The sequence below is a fragment of the Aulonocara stuartgranti genome (genome assembly GCF_965226115.1).
Source record: "Aulonocara stuartgranti genome assembly, chromosome: 5".
Taxonomy (NCBI): Eukaryota; Metazoa; Chordata; class Actinopteri; order Cichliformes; family Cichlidae; genus Aulonocara; species Aulonocara stuartgranti.
Window position 1 is genome coordinate 2,987,933 of NC_138943.1, and position 23,025 is coordinate 3,010,957.

The 23,025-nt window shown below is 39.8% G+C and overlaps 1 protein-coding gene across 7 annotated transcripts in view; it reads right to left on the reverse strand.

Moving 5' to 3' along the window:
- LOC309706833 (CD276 antigen homolog) overlaps positions 1-23,025 on the reverse strand; it is a 95,540-nt gene that overhangs the window by 58,958 nt on the left and 13,557 nt on the right. For 2 of the 7 annotated variants that reach the window (XM_082533742.1, XM_082533741.1), the window contains exon 6: positions 18,509-19,946. The exons of 1 other annotated variant lie outside the window; for it this stretch is intronic. Coding sequence is in view for 3 of the 6 variants with exons in the window: in XM_082533745.1 (XP_082389871.1) it covers positions 3,053-3,135; positions 4,693-4,959; positions 8,471-8,803 (683 nt within the window). In the remaining 3 variants the exon portion in view is untranslated. Of the gene's footprint in view, positions 1-703; positions 1,442-3,033; positions 3,136-4,692; positions 4,960-8,470; positions 8,804-12,845; positions 13,016-18,508; positions 19,947-23,025 lie in introns of those variants that run through there. 4 more of the 7 variants (XM_082533745.1, XM_082533743.1, XM_082533744.1 and 1 more) reach the window with 4 other exon arrangements.

The window sequence follows — 23,025 nt, forward strand, 5'->3', positions numbered from 1 at the left end:
TCAGATCATAACTGAACAGCTTTTGATTCTGGTGTTTTATAGCCCACCATCTCCACCACACCCAGTGAGGGAGTACCTTTTGGAATGATGGTGTTTCTTGTTCATCATGCAGAGAGAATCCTAAACACTTTTATTTACAGAGTAAATAAAGACTTTGGTGGATTTTCCTTTTAGCTGTTCTGTATGTGTAACATTTGGCTACCTTAGTAGTGCATTTAAACATGGCTGAATGCTGATGCCCACCTCATCCACCCTCCACTGATAAACTGCAGTTTCCAGACTCCACGTTCCAGCTGATTCCAGTTCAGTGCATTCAGTTTTCTTACCGCTTTCATGTCCAAACGTGACCCAGACAAAGTGAGCAGACAGAGGCACACGAGCAGCAGAAGACACTCCATCGCAGTGGAAGTCCTCTGAGGAGGAAACATCACTAACGGACAGTTACGGACTCCTGACAGAGAAACAATCCTTCCAACACACTATCAGCTGCTGCAGGTAGAAACACTTTGATTTCTTTTTTTAACATTAGACAATTGTCTGATATTAGAAACTTTAAGCAATAAATAAATTTAATACATTTAAATAACAGAATATCTGCTGCATTCAAAATTTTTCTTACCCTCAAAAAACAAATAGGACTTAAAAAAGTTTAATAAATTCTGTTTTACTTTATAACAGTTTGAAGACAAAAAAGTCACAATAGTTTATTTTCATTCGTTTTATTTAGATTTTCAGAAATATTTAAGCACTTTCTGAAATTACTTAATAATGAATAATCATCAGTTAACAGCATAAACATACTTTCAGCCAAATTCCAGCATCAATCATCAGCAGCACACCCCAGACTGGCTTACTGCCTTAAAAATCTAAACTAATACCAAAGGCACATGCACACTAAAGAAGGCACATTATACACAAAGTGTATTATCATTTTTCAGCATCTGTTTTATCAGTGCTCGTGTTTAATACAGCTGAATCAATGTGAGCTCCTGAGCACTGTCACTTGATGTTCTTACAGTTTACCTGCAGATATTCATCCACACTCAGTCATACACAAACCTCTCAGGTCAGTCTCTTATAGTTTGGTTCCTTTTGTGTCACTTGAATGTTTTACTGTCATCACTTATTCTATGATCTTATTTACCCTCACATTACTTTTACAAAAATTACAAATAAGTCAAATGATATCAAACAGCTCTGTGACCAATTTTAACTTTTTACAGTTTCATCAAATCTGTCCAGGAAATAAAAAGTTCTTGATAACACTCCAGCTTCACATCCTGGAAAAAGTGGAGTGGAGCTCTGTGACGTGAAGGTTTTCTTCCATCCTTTGCACAGCTTCAGATCACAGCAGAGAATTTCAGCAGTGGAGAGAGTCGTTTGTGTGGTCTTTGATTTTTAAGATAACTGGATGCTCTACACTGTTCCTGTGACTTTGCAGCTGTGAGGTTGCAGAAAACAAAATACTTAAATTAAATCATATCTGTCTTTATCGTATGCAGACTGTATAAATTATATCAAATTTGTCTTATACATCTTTTATCAGGGTAATAAAACACATTTTATCTGCTCTGTCTGGTTTGTCTTTGACCAGTTGTTCTGTCATTTCAGGGACAGCCACTCCTAACAGCTCTGTTTCTGCATATTTATTACACATAGTTAAAATTATATTATAATGGAACCTGATGAAAATGCACTGTTGTGTCCGTATAAATAAAGGTTTCAAAATGTTTCTGTCAGAGCCAAAGGTAACCCTGTTCACCAGCATCAACTTCTCCATTTATTCCCCTCAGCATTTATACATATTTTTTGGTTTGTGTTTTAGACTTGAAGCATTATCCTGATATTTGGATCTTGAAAAAAAAGGGACTGTGGCGCAGCTGCGGCGAGGCGGACATCTGAGTGGCATCAACGATCACACCGCTCCTGCATTAAAAGGGCAAACTAGGTCCTGTCTTAGTTGTTGTTGTTGGGGAAGTGTGCAGCTGAGAGCTGGAAAGCTACAGCTGTGTGTGTGTGTCAAGTGACAGCACCCGAGAGTAATAAAAGAACTGAAAAGAACTGATATGTGGTCTTCTCCGCCATTCATTTATTACAGGGACTTGAAAATATGTAGATTTTGTATAGGTCATATAGATGTCAGTGCTCTAGGCAATGCAAAGTTTAATCAAGATTGGTCCAGTCGCTATGAATAAATAAAAATAATATTTAATGAAAGAGAAAGTCTAAGACACGATTTGAAAAATGTTTTTGGAAATTCAGTGGGAATGTGCTCAGTTTTCTTTAACCTCCTAAGACCCGAACTCTTCCATGGCATGCATTTTTAATTTCTCTTTGATATTTGGGCTGATTGCTTTTACATTCATCAGGTCCCAAAGAATCACCTGATTTTTTTTTTCTTTTTACCTAATTTTTGTTTCTAAATGGTAAATGGTCTGTATTTGTATAGCGCTTTACTTGGTCCTAAGGACCCCAAAGCGCTTTACACTATATACAATCATCCACCCATTCACACACTGGTGATGGCAAGCTACAGTGTAGCCACAGCCACCCTGCAAATGAGAGCCACATAGAGGATATTGGTTTTAACCCTCTCAGGCTCAAATTAAACTTTTTGTTGCTAATGCACAACCAAGTCCTGCAGTGGTACTTCTGAGTAAAAAAAAAAAAAAAAAAAAATCATAAAATATGTATGTGGGGTAATCAGGTTGTTAGTTTTTAACTGTTGCAAATCGGCAACACCTGCCTTGAGAGGGTTAAATTTTGATAAAATAGAGGCAGTATAATGTCCTTGTAAGTGGACATCAGGGCCTTGTACAGCAAAATGTAGTATTTTGGTCTAAATGACTAAAAATGTGATGTCCACATATGTGGACGCCAGGTCGTAGGAGGTTAAAGGAGGGTCAACAAATGTGTTTGAAAAATACATCATTCTAAGAATATGATATGGATTTTGTGTTGAAACTGAAACACTAACAGGAATATTTCCCTCACATCATAGATTAGGTGACACATAACATTACTCAAACTTACCTCAAGATTTGCAGTAAAACTAAATGGCAACAAAAACTCCAATTATTCCACAAATAACAAAAAAAACAGTAGCTTCAATCATCCCAGTCCCCGACTGGACATCTGAAACACAAAAAAGGTAAAGTTATTCTCACAGTATAACAGTAAGCATGTAGTGAACATAGGTTACAACCTTTAAGGGGAAAAAATAAAAGCTGATCTAAAGTGTATGACAGTTAACAGTGATTTATAGAAGAAACTCTGATTATCTGAAATCTCCTGGGGTACAGTGAGTGTCAGTGCAGATACAGGGAAGTGTTGGAATGTGTTGCTGAAACCTGTTGTTTCATGTAAGAAGTTTGGATGTTCATCAAATCCAGGCTGAATGTGGTCATTTTATTCATTTTTGATCAATCAGATTCCACCTCCAGGATAAAACTTTAGAAGGTGGGATGGCTCTACCAATGTTGAGCATGTGCTCACAGACTAAACAGCATGACTGTGCAGTAAAAACAGATATTTCCTCCTCTTATAACTGTATCAGTAAAATGAAATCTGAGACCCTCAGTATCAGTTTGAAGTACTGAAGAATGGCAAACATATTTAATTAATATTTAATTTAATAAAAAATGTAATGAAATAATAATTACACTAAACTGATTAGTCTCCAAAAGTTGATTCTGTTCATCTGGACGTAGCATTTTTCAGTGGGAGAAACGTTTTGTCACTCCTCGCGGAGACTTCTTCAGTCTCAGCTGACTGCAGGTTTCAATCTTATAAACAGTACATTTGCACAATGACTGAAACCAGCCCACTGAAGGAACAATGGGCTGGGAGGTCAGTTCCTTCATCATAATTATGCAAATTCTCATGACCATTGATCAACAACCACTAACCAAAGCCCACTGATCAAAGCCCACTGATCAATGGCCATGAGTCCCATTCACAGAGAGCTGGGGAATGGCTGCAATCACAGAATTTAAACCCCAAAACACGCTGTGCCAAAAACTGGTCCACCCCAAGGATCGGGTCCCCCGATGCAAACAGAGTAACATAGTGTACGCTGTTAAGTGCAGGAGAATTGCCAGGATTTATACATCGGGGGAACCAAACAACCTCTGGCGAAGTGGATGGCACAACACAGAAGAGCCACCTCGTCAGGCCAGGACTCTGCAGTATATCTACACCTACAGGCCAGTGGACACTCTTTCAATGATGAGGATATTCACATTCTGGACAGGGAGGAACGCTGGTTTGAGCGCGGAGTCAAGGAGGCCATTTACGTGAAAAGGGAAAGACCATCTCTGAATCGAGGAGGGGGCCTAAGGGTACATCTGTCACCATCTTACAATGCTGTGGTTCCACAGCATGCTGGATGTGCACATTTGGGAAATTATTTATGTTACAGCAGAAATTGACAGCATTCTCCCTTTCATTTTGTTTTTGCAAAAAAGTACATTTTTCTTCATTATTGTGAATTAAATTGTAATTGTGCTTTATCAGTGTTAATTCAGCACACACCTCTCTCTACAAATTCTCTGGAAGCCAAACTGTTTATGTTCATTTTTTCATAAATTATCTTCAATGCTTTTACCCCCAGACCACAAACTTGATGTTCATTCTATGCACATATTCATATTTTATTCCTCACATTTATTTGAAGAATTATCCACCACTCACCTTCATGCACACAAATCTTTGAAGAAATCTGATGCCAGATGTTCATCTGTGTGGCTACACAGCGATAGCAGCCGGACTTTGGCGCAGTAGCTTGGATGATTATGTGGAAGCGATCTTGTTCTTGTCGGTCCTGCAGCGTTTTAGAAGGAAGTGTTTTGTTGTCACTGTCCCACCACTCAACTGTAGGTTTAGGATGAGCACCTGGAACTTCACACTCCAACTCCCCTTTTTTTTCAAGTATTGTGACATACGGCTTTGGAGCAGCACCTGTGAGCACATCACAGACAACAAATATAATACAGTGTTAACAATGTAACAATGTGACTTGTAATACTCATTTCTTTCTGAGTGCATTAACGAGTTAAGCAGAGTGTTTCTTGACCTCCAGCATTGTTTAACATGGGTTTGTAGTGTAAACAACATCTGTAACTTTCAGATTTTCACAGAGAAAGAAACTACTGCATTCGGGCAGCTAGTAAAAATATTTGCCACCACCAACAAAAGCAAACACTAAAGGCTAAATTATGAACAAATGTAGCTACAGTCATTTCAAAATTTTGACCCTCTGTCAGTTTTGTAGTTATACAACAGGACACAAGCAAAATAGTGACGTCTTTACCAGCTTTTAAAATGATTTAAAAATAACCTCTGATTAACAACAACATTACATGTTGCATGGTGACATTTTTTTTTTAATCAAAAAACTAAACCAAAATGCAGAAACAGTACACCCTCACTCCTTCCATAGGATTTAAGAGAGTAAGTAGTACTCAGGTGCTGCTAATTAAATGTACTTGATGAACTGATGAAGTGTGAGCACTTCTATAAAAGCGGATGTTTTGGCAGTTTGCAGGTCTTGATACAAGATCAAAGTGGAAGACAAAAGCACAAACTCCTCATACCAGCTGTCAGCATAGTGGGGGAGGGATGATGACACCTTGCATCCATTCCTCTGTATACCAGAGTATTCTAGAGTCAAATGTGAGGCCATCTTTCTAAAAGCTAAAGCTACGCCATGCAACAGCATCCAAGCACAGATCCCAAGCAAAGCAGCAAATATCCAACAGAATAGCTGAAAAAGAAAATAATCAAAATGCTGCAATGGCCCAAAGTCTATAACTGATCGAAATGCTGTGTGACCTTTAGAACAATTATTCCACAACAATGACAGAGACTGACAAAGTCATACAGGAAACGATTACTTAAAGTTAGAACTGCTTGATCTACTTTTGTCTTGTTCCCCGAATCACCCTCTTTCCCCCCTTCTCTTTTTGTTACTTTTCTTTTTTCTGTTCCTCCTCCTTCTTGTCTTTATATGTCAATATCTCTTCTTCTCTTTGGAAACCTAGCCCTCACTCAAGCCATCAAACAGCTTGAAACATGGATGCAAACTTAGGAAACATTTCACTAGAGCTTAATTTATCTTAAGCATAAATACTGTCATAAATGAATACTAATATTGTATTTTATATCAGTAAAACGGAGGGTAAATATCGGAAAGGTAGTAGAGGTTATAATAAATACCTTTCAGCAGCGAGTCAGCATTGTTCCCAGAACATTCATAAACTTGATTCCACACTCAAAACATTATAGTTTCAGGCTACTGAAGAGTTGAAGTAAACTGAAAATGTGCTTGATTACATGCAGCTTGTAACATTGTTTTCCGCTGGGCTGTGTGCAGGTGAGCCGTGACATTGAAATTTTGGAACACATCATCGCTTTAAAAACAAACTAATAATGTATAACACAGATAATCTTTGGACACGCTGTATGTCTTTACCAATTAATAATGAGTCCACATATACACACGAGGATGTAAAAATCAGTTACATAATCACAAACAGGACTCACCTGTGATGTTTCGGACCTTTAACCTTTTAAAACGCAGAGGTTTTATGCGACCCAAGTATACTTCTAAAAGTTAATAAATAACCATACTGCAAATTTTCATACTGACCGAAAACATCGGTCCATACATTTTATATGTCGTTTCAAAGCCAAGATGTTCGTTTTTCAGCAGATGCAATCATTTCGATAAATGATTTACAACATAAAAATCGTAGCATCTTAATTTACGGCAGTAAATAGTTAGTGACCTTACTGCTAGCCTGAAGCACCGCCGTTAAAAAGCAATTAACTGGACCAAAAAAGGTCTTTTAAAGAGGAAAAGGAGCTCGTCTTTAAAAACAAAATTCACAGATTAACTTCCGTTCGCTTAAACTTAATCGTGAGTAAAAAACATACGAAAATTTTTTAATCTATTCTCTCATTAAGTTTTATCAGACTTAGCGCAAACTTTTGCAACTGCGACATTGAATTCAATTTTAAACTATCCATGAATAATTTTAATAATCAAGTTCGGCCTCGTTGAAATCTGTAAATGCCCACGGTCAAAATTAACCAATCCTCATCTTTCCACGACGTAAAGCGACGCAATCATGTAACTCTTAATTCAGTCAGCAAATCAGAGAAGACAATCTTTACGCTAGCCACATGGGTGTTTGATTGACAGCTACTGTCATCCAATAGAAACTTACGGCAGTGAAACCACCCTTAGTTTAAAGCCGGGAAAAATCGCCTTTCTGCCCATGTATGGAAGTTAATATAATTAGCCTCGCTGTTACAATGGAACGAAAATAAATAATAGAAAACAATTTAATGTGTCCAAAAAGACCCGATTAAATTATATTAAATATACAAATATATATTTTAGTTATTTGGGACTCCATTTTGTAGCTGGGTTTAGCATTTAGGAACATTTGAACTGCAAAAAAACTGAGTGAATCCTTATTATTTGTTAACCTTGGAGAGACTTTTGTGGAGTTTTGAAGCAGTTTATTAGTGATGCTCTGCTTTGCACTTTGAATTAATCTTTGAAATAGCTTACAGTCACTTCTGTCTATCAGAATGAAACTTGGCACATTTAATGTAGAAAAAATGAAGATGATATCCTGTAAATTTCAGCCTTGTAGCCCTCATAATGACTGATTAACTGTATTAAACATATCAAGTAAAAGCTTCAAAACATCACGGCTTCAGTCATTTCCTGTATAATCCTCAAACAAATGATCTATGTTAGAACTAAAGGTAAAACTGACAGACTACATTAAATCTCCCAGATTTTACTTCAGGGTGATGAAACAGGCAGGTATCAGATATTTATGGTTTGGAAATTATTTAAAAGTTTATTCTGGTAGTTACAGACATGCAGAAGTGCACATGACTGTGAGAGGCTCTAACAGATTAATATGCCCCCTGAAAGGAAACAAACACACATGTTAGAGGTGACTGTGTTATCATCAACCTGGCAGTCAGTTCAAACTGGAGAAAAGAAACTCAGAAGTGTTAACCTTCTATATTGGACATATTTTTATAATGCTTAAATAACAAAAGAAGGCACAGTCACAGATTTTATAAATGCCCTGATACATTTATACAAGAGGCTGGTTTATGCTCGTGGATGTGTTATAGTCACACAGTCAGAAAACACTTTCAACAGCTGTAGGTCTGATATATAAGGAAAGATTAACATTTACTTAGTCAGTGTCTATAGTATATTTTATATATTCCATTTTATTTTGTTTACTGAACTTTATGGATACCTCAGATTTCTGATAAGCAGACAGGTGCAGGGCCAGCATGCACATGGGAATTCTCAGTTTTATTCATCAAATATTGCAAATAGCACTGCAGATGTGCTGTTGGGGTGAGGCCCTGCCAGATGTGCATGCTGACTGTTTCATCTGTAAATAATCAGCTGATTTATAGCAGCACTCACCAACAACAAGCTCAATGCGGAATATTTTCACACTGGGCTGCATCACTGGAAAACTACAGGTGTAGTTTCCACTGTCCTCCAGACGAGTTTCTTTCATTCTTATGGAGGCATTGCCGTACTTCAGTTCTTCTGGAAGATGTGAGACTCGATCTTTGAACTCCGCATCTTTAACTTTATATGTGCCGGCATCAAACATGAACACCTCCTTTAGAGGAACTGTTCCTTCTTTCTTCCAGACAAACAGTTCTTTCTTTATGTTCTGATTGGTGCTGAGGGAGCAGGGTAAAATGACATCATTACCTTCTTTCACAGTCACTCTGGTCACTGGTGTCCCTGAAAGATAAAACATGAATTAAATGGTGTGTTTACATACAAAGTGATGAGGACAGGAGGAGAGTCATTTATCAGTCAGGGGCAGCCAATCAGAAGAAAGTTTGATTTTTTAAAATCATGAACATTAAAATCAGATGATAGTTGAATTTTGAAGAAAACTCAAAACAATACAATCTGGAAAAGTAAAATCATATTTGTTTAGATCAGTCTCCCTTTTTAAAAACAAACTTATTAAAATAGCCTGGACAAAAATAATGGTACCTCTAAAAAAGATTATAAATAAGTTGGCCACATGGACATTAAACTAAGGTGTGCCCTGTAATTATTGTCACACAGGAGTTGAGATTGACAGTTATTGACAATCAGTTGCACATATTTTTTAGACATTGAAATGTCAAATCACACCATCCATTACTGTTTGAGTCAAAGTGGACTTCAAAGAAGGGTCCATATTTGTATATTTGATGATGCTGAAAAATTATTCTTTTATGCTTATATTATTCATCTTCTATTCATTCTCAAAAATACTGATTCCCCAGTTCTTCAACTGTAACAGTTATCTATAATAGTTTTTAAGCTGACCAGTCCTGACATATTTGTGAGCTGCTGCTTGGTTTTCTTTGCTCTGACTTTCTGTCTTTCTGTTTTTGGCCACGATCACAAAGTGCAAAGCCGATGTGACCGCTCTATCTTCCTGGTTTGTCCTTGGATCCAAGCACCTACCAACAGTAAAAACAGCCTCCGTTAGACACCCTTATGTATCTTCTTGTATTCATCAGACAATCTTCCTCAAACCCAGTCTCTCTCTCTCTCTCTCTCTCTCTCTCTCTCTCACACACACACACACACACACACACACACACACACACACACACACACACACACACATACACACAGCAATAATCAATAACATCAACAGCTTCAAAAACACAAAGTGTTCAAATATCTAATCTTCATCTTTTGGGCACTCAGCAGAGTCTCTGACAGCACGGCTCAAATCCAAAGTCCTCGTCCTGCTCTCTGCTCTGCTTCCTCTTTTCAGCAGCAGGTTTTTACTTTGCTTGTTAAACATAATTTCAAATGCTGCTAACTGCTCTATAAGACACTCACTGAACAAAGTGCTGCATCACTGACAGAACACAGAGGGTGAGGTCCATTAAAGTGAACTCTCTCTCTCTCTCTGTAAATGGACTTCTGCTAATATGACTGCATCCGCTTGATGTGGTATCTTTACACAAACGACTGCACGTGAAGTAGAGGCACACTCCTTGATAGTCACTTTGACTGGCTCCTTCCTGCCTTTAGTGCTTCTTCCCCATCACACATTGTGCTTTGTGTGCAGGGTTGACAGAGGTGGAGAGGAAAGTGAACAAACGTGAGATTCTTAGAAACAGACGTGCATGTGCAGTACAGACCTCATCCGTTTCCTGAAGAAGACGAAACTTGACTTTCTCGCTCAAACATGACTAAAAAACAGACAAATATCTAAACTACTGTTGTTACCACAAAGCTGTGTGGAAAGATTGTAATGTAATTTCTTAATTTCTGATTTGGTGCAAAGATCTTCATCCTTTTGTGTTCATGGGGCAAACAAACACAGGTGTGGGCTCAGGAGAATTTGGCAAGATAACAAGAAACGTATTAAACTCATAAACATGCAGCAGGTCACCAGTGAGCCACATGTGCTGGTGTTAGGTGTAGACTGACTTTTAGCTACATGCTAAACAAGCAGAGTTTCAGAAAGTAGAAAATGTTGCCTCTCAGTTCAAGTGTCTCATGAGCATTTTGGTCTTGCAGTTCTTCTGGGATGATATTTCTATTAAAGTGTGGTAAGTGCATAAAAAAATCATATAAAGAGATAAAAGTGAACATAACCCTGCCTCTAACCAGGTCACTGGTGACCAGGTGGCTCATCAGAGGTTAACGAAAGTTTCTGTGACAGCAGGTTTCTTCATTTCCACTTGATGAAATATCACCAATTCAGGCAGCAACAGTTTCAACGCTGTGAGGCCAAAAATGTTTCACTGATAAAGATTTGAAACACATCCAAGCTGTGTCCTTTTCACCAGCTGAGCTCTCAAAACTTTCCTGCCAGTTTGAACCTGCACACCGCAGTCAGTAACAGCCTCATGTTAATGGGCCACAAAAAGTTTTAACTCTGACTGTAGAAAACCTCAGGAAATGGAGCCTAGTGTTCATCTTTGTAGTCATATTAATCCTACTGGCCTCTTCACTCATTGAATCACTCGCTCTGAGAACTGGGACTAAAACACAAACAGACCCTGAAAGAGTTAAAAAACTAAATAAAATTATATGTTATGCATGAGAGACCTATGGATGAGTAAAAGCCAACATCCACTCTGACAGCATCCAGTAACTCAGCGCAACATCAGCAGAACACAGCTGCTATTGAAACTGGAGATCCAGAGCCCACAGCTCAGTGGGATCAGGGCTGGACTGGTAATCTGGCCCGATGGGTCAATTTTCTTTTCCTTGTCAATATAATTATTCAGGCCACCTTCTCTGTGCACTGGTGCACGTTGCAGAACAGAGTTTAGTGTGGAAGACGTGTTTGATAAGAAAAGAAAAACAAAACAAAACGTGGAGCTGAAAAGCTGAGAGAGAAACAGAAAAAAAATAGAAACAGATGCAGCCAAATGTGTCACATTAATAGTCAGGACTGCTGCACCGTCACCAGCAGTACCACCAACACTTTTAACAAACCCTGGAGGTTCCAGGTAGGTTAGCACTAGCTAACAACATTAGCTGCCATCACCCCTGTCTGTAGTTGGGCCAGATTGTTGGGGTAGAAGTGAAGGACAGAGACACAAAGACCTATTTTACTTACCTAAGTCCTGCTAAGTAATGCATCTTTTAAACAGAAAATAATGTGATTATATGACTAATTGTTCGATTTACTTGTTTTTTTGCATGCACCACTCAGTGTTATCATTGCTTCATGTGCACATATTTAACCTGGGTGACCGATCATGGTGGGTCACCTGGGCCAAAATTGCCAGCGACAATTTTTTGTCCAAGTCCGGCTCTGAGTGGGATCAATAGTGAGCAGCATGGAGATAATGAGCTGACCCTGGAAGAAGAGTGGATCTGAACTAGATGATGTCCAGCCACCTCCAATCACAGATGCATCTACTGAGCTGAAGATGGAGATTGTGCCCAAACTCAAGGTAACCACCCAACTGAGAGCACAAGTCCCCAGGCTTACAATATCAGAGGAGATGTGAACATTGACCTGGGCAAAAGGACGGCACAGAGGCTCTGATCATACTAGAACCAGAACAGGATAGCGTACAGTGAGCACCACAACCAAGAAGCTGGGAAAATGTACAAGAACATCTGTGCTGCATTGAAGTCCAAATGTCCCGATGGGAGACACCACCAGTGATGGTTGAGAACAGCAGGGCTGTGGTTCTGAGGGACAAGCAGCTGCTGAACAACCAACCAGATACTGTGGTGGGTAACAAGGAGCAGAAGACAGGTGTGACAGAAGACAGTGAGAGGAACAAGGAGTGTGAGGAAAAAGAGTACAGGAGCCAAAGAGCTCCAACTCTGAAACAGGAAGAGAGACAGAGACAGTGTGTGTGTGTGTGTGAGAGAGAGAGTGTGGTTAATTATTCTCTATTCTAGGAGTCATTTTATTGATGTCGACCCACTTTAAGAGAACATAAAACTTTAGATGCTTCAGTCACAAACAAACGTCACACCGTGTCAGCAGGATGAAAGCAGAAATGTGTTTACAGGTTAAAACACGTCAGGATGGAATAATGAGCATCTCTGATAACTGATCATAAACACTAAAGAGAATAGTTTCGGTTCATTGTTGAAGATGCTGCACATTAATCTGCCCTCTCATTGTTTTACTCTAAAACGCGGCTGCGTTAAAAGCTGATGTCACAGGTGTAGACTCCGCAGTCATCCACCCACTAACGCAGCAGCCTGAGCAGCGTTAAAGCTCCATCCGCTGCTGTGAAACGTGACTGCGCCTGCACTGATTATCACTCTAAATCAATGAGTTTCTTACCGGATTCAGCACCAAACGTCAGTCCGGACAAAGTCAGGAAACAGAAGCTCAGAAACAGAAGTGGTGGAAGCTCCATGTCTGCAGAAACCCTCTGAGGATCAAACGTTACAGCATCTCTTTTTTTAAAAAGAAAAAAAAAGAAAAAGCTCGGAGCCACTCCCCCTCCCGCACTGACGCACTCCAAAACACTTTGAGTTTCTATTCTCTTAAAGCAGTAAACCATAACTGCACTTCCGGTGTATGTATATGTCGCAACATCAGCGCCTTTTAGATTGAACTTGTTTAACAGCGACAATTACACAGAAACGCGGAGAGAAGAAAGATTAATGAGCAGAGATGGCAGATTATTGTAAAAAGGTTAGGCTGAGGTAAAGAGAAAGGACGCTCCCACCACGGAATCTGCAGCCTTTAAGGTCAAAGACAGGGCAGGGATAGCTCAGTAGGTAGAGTGGTGGCCCCCTGATCGGAAGGTCGGGGATTCAATTCCCCTGAGCAGCTACCCTGAGGTACCCCTGAGCAAGGTACCGTCCCTACACACTGCTCCCTGGGTACCCAATGGCTGCCCACTACTTCATTGAGTGAATGCGTTAAATGCAGAGAGGAATTTCCCCACGGGGATCAATAAAGTACACTTTCTTTCAAAAAAAAAAAAAGGGTCAAAGACAGCTGCAGGTTGTTTTTTTTTTTTTTTTTACACTAATATGACCTATATGATGAAAACACACACACACACACACACACACACACAAACCACACACACACACACACACTGAGGCTGTTCCTGCTCCTCCTCGTAATAAATACAGATTAACCAGGTTGTTCATCTAATACAATAAAAACTAAAAGCGTGTTGCACAAATGGAAACATAAATGTAAAGCGCTCACACAGATTCATGCAGGGTTCTGGACACTAAACTACAGCACAGAGCTTTTCCTCTCATATTGCTGATTTCTCTGCAGCATCTCTCTTACTTCTTCTAACCTTTTCATATTTTTCTAATATTATAATTTTAGTCTTTATTTGTAAATTCAGCTGCTGTTGCTATGATGACTGTGATTGGTTGGATGTTTCCAACGCCACCTCTTTCACATGAACACGCTCATGCTCAGAAACTTACAGACTTTGGGTCAACTTAGCTGATAACCAGCTTTATGTGCCATCTTATCCTGATCAACAATCTCAGGTGAAATAAATCCAGGTAACACAAAGAGACCCTGGTTATCTGCACCTTGCTGAGCAGAACGGTGTCCTGGTATTCAAAGTCACTGCCTCTGTTCCTTCCCCGTTACACCCGCCTCCCTCTCATTCACACACATGTATTCAGTCTCACGTCTACTGACGTCTACACACCTCCACCTCTCCAGGCTCTCCTCCACCTGCTCTCTACTCTCACTACAGACCACAGTGTTGTCTGCAAATATCAGAATCCACAGAGACTCCTGCCTGACCTCCTCTGTCAGCTCATCATCACTGAACAAGAAGGAGCTCAGATCCTGATGTAATCCCACCCCCACCTTGAACCCACCTGTCATTCCTACTGCACACCTCACTACTGTCCCTCTGTCCTCACACATGTCCTGCACCGTCAGTTAGTCATCTGGAGTAACCGTCTTTCCGCTCTTCATCATCTTCGCGGTCCTCACTTCCTCTTTCATAAAGCTCTGTACTTCCTCATTCACTAACTGTCCTCCATCCATCCTCATCTCTCTCATAGAGCTAGAGATGAACAGAATAGATCAGTTTTAACCAAAATGTTGTATTTCTTCTATTTAACATGGACACATTAACGATAAGCAATAGGTCCACATTTCTGTCCATATTAGGAAAACACAACGAACCACTCATGAATCACTGTGCACACAACTAATCTAATCTAACACTATCTTAATTAATAGGATGTGGTGGGAAATGACGTGGGTTAGATTCTGAAGAACAGATTTATGACTCACGTGGCCTCATACCTGCTGATTTTTCAGAGTGTGCTTTGTGTAAACAAGGTTTAAATAAAGTTTAGTCTTTTTACAGCCAGTAATGTAATGTTTACTGAGAACCTGAACATGTGGGCTGCTAGTTTCATCCACCCACTCAGGATGAAGGAGTTGAACTATGAATCTACTAAGCCCCCACAGGATTAACTGACTGTTAACTGACTGTAAGGTTAATAGTTTAAAATGACTTTGGGATTGCTAATGAAGGTGTGTATTTTATTATTATTGCTGAGTGTTATCTCAGGATTAAATACAGGAATGATTTATGACAAAGGCTACAAAGTCAATAAGGAAAAAAGATCCAGTTCCACTCTCATGGTCACTTTGTATGACCTCAGTTTGACAAAAACATGTGCAAGAACTGACGGCCTGTAGAATAATGGCTTTGTGTGTCAGCATTATTATAAACACATGCACTGACAGCATATTATCTTCAGTGATCAAAGAAAACTGTGGCACCTGTGACAGTGGAAGAAGAATACAGATATAAGAGTTATATTTTCTGTAGGATTGTCCGACCTTTGTGGCTGTGGAGGAGCCATATCTTTGTAAACATGTGGGACGCACTAGTTATTAACCTGCAGTGACTCAGGAATGTGCAACCATATAAACAAGGTGAGTCATGAAGGTGGGCGAGTAGAAATAAAGAAGGATGAAATTTCCTGTTCAGTGTAAAAGACCAACCTTTGTTTAAAGATGAAGAATGAAACCCTGCGTGAAATGTTTAGCTGTGTTTGGTTTCTGACCGCGAGCTCAAAGCACAGATGATGGCATGAAAGGATGATGCTGACTGAATGTGACTGAAGAGCAGAGCTGGAGGAAAGAAAGCTGCATGTGTTTGCTGTCATTCAGGGATTCAGGCTTTGTTGTTTACAGTCAATCAAGTTTTTTATCAAAGGATTTCATCGCTTGCTCGGTGCATTTAAGACATTTTAAATCGAAGTGTTACCAGAGCTGTGACCTCTTCAGACATCATCCTCTTCTCCAACATGAACCTTTTCCAAAATGTGTCTGTGACTCTCAGAGTAGAGCTTTGGGCCAATTCATACAGCAGCCACGAGGCTTTATGGTTTATATTTCCTGAAGATCATTCCAGCTCTACTACATGCCAGAGAGTGGAGATAAAACCTCTCGTGGCTGCAGTCGGCTCTCTTTCTTCTCATTTATTCTGGGGTGATCCACAGTGACAAACATAAAAAAGGTTAAATTTCAGAGCAGGAGAAGGACGCATGCTTACTGTGAGAAAGTCTAAAACAGTTCAGCGAATAAGAAGATAAACCAGCTTCAGCTCAGATGAAATTCTGCACATTTTCTGGAAGAACTGCAGCCACATGGCGCCAGACTGGGAACAGGTTTGTGAGGATTTTTGGGACTAAGGAGGTACACAAGTCAAGACAAGTCATTTGATTTATTTAGCACATTTATGCACAGCCGACATTGATCAAAGTGCTTCACAGCAAATACAAATAGAAGAAACAATAAAACGATTTAAAGCAATAATAGTAATGTTTTAATAAGTAAAATTGGAGGATAAATACAAATGATAAAAGTAAATAATGATAAAAAGTCATATAATAATAGCAAAAGAGATGCACTGTGAAAGTGACACAATAAACTGTAACTCATCTGAAGCTCATGAGGAGACGGTTAGTGAGGAAGACCTAATCTGAGGAGGAAGATGATTCCAGAGTTTTGGAGCTACAAACCTGGAATTACTAGAAGCTGCCGATCAGTGGACCTGCTGCACCATCATTATCTCAGAGCTGCAGTCCTCTGGTGAATTTCACCCAGCAGTGTCAGCATCCACGTCCTCCACAGGAAGTTGTAGCACTGACACATCAGCTCCCAGTTTATGTTTATCCAACCGACTGAATGCATCTTTTCCTTTCGGTATTTAATTGAATTCATTTTAAATGGCACCAAATCACAACAAAAGTCACCTCAAAGTGCTTTATATTGTAAGGTAAAGACTCTACATTAACACACAAAAACCCCAACAATAAAAAAAAAAGAAAAAAAACACCAGTGAGCCAAGCAGTTGGTGACAGAAAGAAAGAAAAACGTAATTTTAATAAAAATAAATCTTTAGGAGAAACAGGCTCAAGGAGGAGAGGACAGCAGCCATGATGGGTGAGGGGAGGAAGACAAGATAAAGACTTGCTGTGGAGGAGAGCCAGAGATTAATAATAACTAATAATTAAATGGAAAGTGATGCATAAACACATAGTGGCTGAAGAAGAAACACCCAGTGCATCATGGGAATCCCCCAGCAGCCTACGCCTATTGCAGCATAACTAAGGGAGGATTCAGGGTCACCTGGTCCAGCCCTAACTATATGCTTTAGCAAAAAGGAAAGTTTGAAGCCTAATCTTGAAAGTAGAGATAGTGTCTGTCTCCTGAATTCAAACTGGAAGCTGGTTCCACAGAAGAGGGGCCTGAAAACTGAAGGCTCTGCCTCCCATCCTACTTTTAAATACTCTAGGAACAACAAGTAGGCCTGCAGAGCGAGAGCGAAGTGCTCTAATAGGGTGATATGGTACTACAACATTACAGCAGACCGTCCCTCTGAGACAGGACGCTTCTAATTTTGCAGATATTGCACTGATGGAAGAAAGCAGTCCGGCTCAACAATGACACAAAGACTCCTCAGAGTGTTACTGGAGGCCGATGGTAATGCCATATCTGGTTAGATACCATATTTCTAAGATATTTACAAAAATAACAAAAGTCTTTGTATTGCCTTTGCAGCAGAATTCTCTTCTTACAAAATCTGTAATAAAATCCTTTGGTTCGCAGTCACACACTGCAGCAGCGCCAAGTCCTGTTTCTGAAGAAAAACCACAAACCTACACATTAAGTACGAGTGCACCCTCAGGCTAATCTTCAGAAAGATCAACCACACGAACAGGCTGTGTTGCAACACTTGTGTTTGTTTCACGTCAGGTCTGCACACAGCGATCAGAAACATATTAGCATTAAGCAGGTTTATAATCTGCTGCAGTGAGGAAATCAAACGTTAACACTGACATGTCTGTGAAGGTTCTCAGTCATCCAGGTCCTCGTAGTCTAAGGAGCTTGGAAACAAAAGCGTCTGGACTTCTTTAAGTTGCTTGAAGACGTTTCACCCTTCATCCGAGAAGCTTCTTCAGTTCTAAGGTCAAATGGTGGAGAGTCCCAGATTAAAACCTAGTGGGAGTTTCCCCCCACAGAGGGACAAAAGGACCCCCTGATGAGCCTCTACCTAATCACATGGTGTGAAATCATGCGAATTCCTGAGGTCAGATGGCCCAGGATGTGAGTGGGCGTTAAGGCGTCTGGGAAGGATCTCAAAGCTGGATTATAGATGGCAGAGAGTTGGTGTCGTAAACCCCGCCTCTGTTCAAAGATGGTCGCTCACAGTGGACATAGATGGCTTCTTTCACTCCTCTTTCAAACCATCTGTCCTCTCTGTCCAAAATGTGAACATTGGCATCCTCGAAAGAGTGACCTTTGACCTTAAGATGCAGATGGACTGCTGAGTCTTGTCCTGTGGAGGTGGCTCTTCTGTGTTGTGCCATGCCCTTGTGAAGTGGCTGTTTGGTCTCTCCAATGTAGAGGTCTGAGCATTCCTCGCTGCACTGTACAGCATACACCACATTGTTAAGTCTGTGTTTTGGCGTTTTGTCTTTCGGGTGAACCGGTCTGAGTGTGTTGCTGGGTCTGAAGTACACTGGGATGTCATGCTTGGAGAAAACTCTCCTGAGTTTCTCTGATACACCGGCTACATAGGGGATGACAATGTTGTTAACACTGATAACAGCTTCAGAGGTAAACATGAACTGTCCCAGGAGTCTTTGCACTTGTTTGGTTCACTGCAGTCCTGTTTCATCAGGTATGTTTTCTGATCATCAATTAGCAAAAGAAAAAATTAAACCCATGAAAAAAATATTTAAAAAGTGGAAGAAAAGAGAACCCGAGAAAGTTTATTAAAAGAAAAAACGTGAAATATTCTCGGGTTGGTGTGAGACCCTGAATTAATTTTAATATGAGTTTCTGAAGAAAAGCCATAGAACCAAACAACAACTCTGACTGCAGCCTCGGGTAAGTTTTCCTCAGAAACAGCCGGCATGCAAACAGGATGTGTTCAGCATCCACTTCAGGTCTGCACACAGAAACATCTTACAAGCATCAGTCTAAAATTTTTAACCCGCTCCAGATCAATAAGGACAAAACATTTTGGAAAGACTGAAAATGAATTGTTGTGATACAAAATTCAGCTCTCTGGCAATTAGACTCTGATGACCAGAGTCCAGATGCTGACAAAGATGAAACTGTACAGTACAATACAGACAGTAAGTCATATTATGATTGAAAATACTTTATTTATCCCGAGGGAAATTGTTTTAAAGGCTGTCAGATGATCCAGTGCCAGGAATAAGTTGAACAAAGAGTTTTACTTTGAAGTTAATTAAAGCTGCCAATCCCAGTAATGCCCCAGTTTTTTGTGGTTTGGGGTAAATGTTGTTTCATGTGGAGCCAGAGGGTTGATATCAGAGTCACTCTGGACTCTGACTCACTGATGTGCCAAACCTGACGACCACAAATATGATGCATTCAAAATTTATGATGGTGAGATTTCATGAAAGCAGATGGTTGGATGGATTTAGGTGTCCATCATCAGCACAGTCAGCTGAACGTAGTGGGCGTCTGTCAACTGAAGTCACTGAAGTGTTTGTGGTGACTTTTGGAACATTTAATGCAATTATGACCTGCTGTGTGGTACACACCATTTAATTGTCATGGTTTTGTAGTTTCTGGACTGATGAGCAGATTCAGACAGCCGGGAAAAGTTTGAACAGTTTATTTAAAACTGAATAATTGATGGAAGCAGACTGATGGAACAGGTGCTCCCATATAGGACGTATCAGAGGATTCACAGAGAGGGAGAGATGTTATCAGCAAGAGCTGATAATAAAAGGTTGTCTGTATGTACAAGAGTCTTACTTATGTGTCCTTACTTGGAGTTAGTTAGATTGAGAAGAGAGAGGAGGCACAGGGGATCAGGCTGGAATCTGGAGACGATAGAGGTTGAGTGGAGACTGGGCAGGCAGGTGTGCTTCTGTGAGCTGAGAACTAGGAAGCAAACAGAGCAAAGGAATTATTGAGGGGTAAGAACAACAGCTAGAGATTAACAACCATGGTGGAGAAAACGATCTGGCAGAGAGTGACTTACACAGCAGGTCCTTAAACACTCAGCTAATGATGAGCTATGAGCTCCAGATGGATGAAAGCAACTTAAGGAAGGGTAGTTTTACTGTTTAGTTTGTTTCCAGAGTAGATTTTCTTGTTTCATCCCAGTTTATATTGTTTAGTCTTTATTAGTTTCAGTATTAATTTTAGTCTTTTTTATTATTATTGTATGGAGGTCATATGTCAGAGGCAGGATTTAGAAAATCAGAACAGACATTACAATACCAACACAGAACCTTCTGAAAGCAGCCGACTCACAGTGTTGTAGACATTCAGAAACTCAGTATCAAAACCTCATCAGACACATTGTAATAAGATTTTTAACAAGCTAAAAGAACAAAACTAAGAATATTCCCTCTGTAGCTTTTATTACATGTTAGTTGGTTTTCCAAGTTCACAAACTCATTTCATTTAGTTTACTTTATGTTCTGACTCTGCATTTAATGGTCACAGAGCAACAGACTCTGGACAGGTCACTGACCTGTCACATGGCTCTTTGACAGAGTGGAACGAAGCCAGAGTACAGCACACAAAACTCTGACTGGATCCTTGTTGTTGAGAGGGAACCATAATAATCACTGCACCATCCTGAACACAGTAAATCCTAAGATGCTGTTTTATTTAGTTAAAACCAACAAACTGTTTATTAATATTTGTATGCACCCTATTGTTTAAGTCACAAATGACAAGTAATGTAAAGCCGAGCTGACATGAAAACATGGAGAAAGTTCAAACAAAAAACGTTTCACTGCACATCAACACTGCAGTAAACCTGTGAGAGGCTCAGACGTCACCTGTGTGCGACTCAAGTAAATGTTAAAGTAAATGAATGTAAACACTGCATTAAAAGGATCTGGGTGGGGATCCTGATCCTTCTGTGCTGCACAGATGGTGAACGTAATAATAACTTTCACACACAAAGGTGCTGAGTGACACACATAACTGCCCAAACAGGTACAAACAAAACCTGAGTAAACTGAGACTAACTACCTAACGAACCAAGTAAACAACTTCAGTTGTATTTTACTGCATTCAGCACCTCTGTAACGGTTAGAATATCAGCCCCAAAGTATGTGCTGTGCAAAGAAACCAGTAATCATGTTGCTACACTGATGTTTTTATTCTTGACTCTTTACTATATTTACAATTATTTGATTATCTGCAAAATACACAAAAAGTATTGAAAGTAGTTATTCTGTCTGAAAATGAAGAATTACTGTGATATTTTAATAGTGATGTGAACATGTAGTGTTGTGATGGTAGCTCAGTGGTTCCTAACCTGTCATGGTCCTGTGTTTTTAGTTTGGGAATTTCTATTTTTAATTTTTTTTAAATATTCTTTGTCAGTTCTTAGTTTGCTTTCATGTTCTATTTAGGAGCTTCCATTTATTTATTTATTCATTTGCAAGTTAAGTTTCATCATTTATAGTATTTTTGCAATTTGAAGGTCAGTTAGTTTTCTGTACTTTCTGTTCTGGGTCAGTTTGCACGTATTGATTTCCTTCTTTCAGTTTTCTCGCCCTCTCTTGTTTCCTGTGTTGTTAATTCTCAGTTTCTATGTTAGATGTTCTTTTATTTTATCACTTCCTGTTTTATTCTGGCAGCCTCCTGTTATTACATTTAGTTTTACGTCCTCTGCCTCAGTTGTGTCACATGTGATGCTGTCTTGGCCTTTCAGAGACTGCAGATTATTGTCTTTCACATTGTGATCTGTGTTGGTTTTAGTGTTCCTTGTACAGCCACATTCAGTGAGGTCGGGTAAAATGATTCAGGCCAGGCATTTGACATCATCCCAGGCTACTCTGTTCACAATGTAACAATGCAAAGAAGCGGTTCCTGTTTCAGCTCCTGTTTTAGTCTGACCTGATTTCTAACTGGCTCTTACCTCTTTTCAGTCCCTAACTCCCCATCTTTCTTACTTTATGTGATCAACCTGGTTCATCCTGTCTGCCTTGGCAAAGAGAGGGGGAGACACCAAAAGTGTGCAGTCAGAGTGGTCCATGAGCTGCTCGTTGATTGAGCTGACTGTCCATAACGACCCTTTGGCCTCAGGCAGGTACTCTTGATTAGTCAGTCCACTCCTGGTCCTGTGTTAACAGGGTAACAGGTCACATCCTACACCCCCAAGAAAGAAACCAGTAATCACAGAAATGAGGTAAAGGTCTTAGCATTCATATTAGCTAAAAATATGCTAATCAAACTAAGACTGTAGACAGACACTGCCACACGTAGAGTATTTGTCAGCTATGTAATGACCCTTTTTCCTTCACTATGAAATTTCAACTTGAAAAATGACATCAGAAAGTCCAGCTTCAAAATAAAACTGAGGACCACCTCCACACCAACAACTCAAGGGGTGTATGTGATATTTAGTTAGTGATGTTCACTAACTAACAAACACAGACCCAAAGTGTGGTTCTGCTGTGCTGGCAGATGATCAGACTGCTTCTTCGCTGCTTTGAACAAAAAAACACCAGGAGCTACACCCCATCCACCATCAAACATCAACCACATCTTTACAGGTTTTTGACCCAGTTTTTCAGTTTGAGTTCAAATTTTTACTAAATATTATCCAACCTTTAGTTTGGTTTTTATGTATTTTAGAGCTTTTGTTTTATTTCTTTTGTATGCTTATTTTTGTTATTTGTGGTTTTGAGTTCGGTTTTCATTTAAGGCGAGAGTGAAATATTTTCTTTCCAGGGAGCACCTTGAAACAGTGATCCATGCTTTTATTTCTTCCCATCTGGACTACTGTGACTCACTTTATTTGGGGGTCAGTCAGTCGTTGTTGTCTGCAGCTGGTTCAAAATGCTGCTGCATGACTCCCAACATCCATCCATCCATTTGCTTCCGCTTATCCTTTTCAGGGTTGCGTGGAGCGCTGGAGCTGGTTGTTTTAAAGTGCCTTATGAATAAAGGTGATGATGATGATCAGTTAATTTTGCTTTGTAGTTTCTGTTCT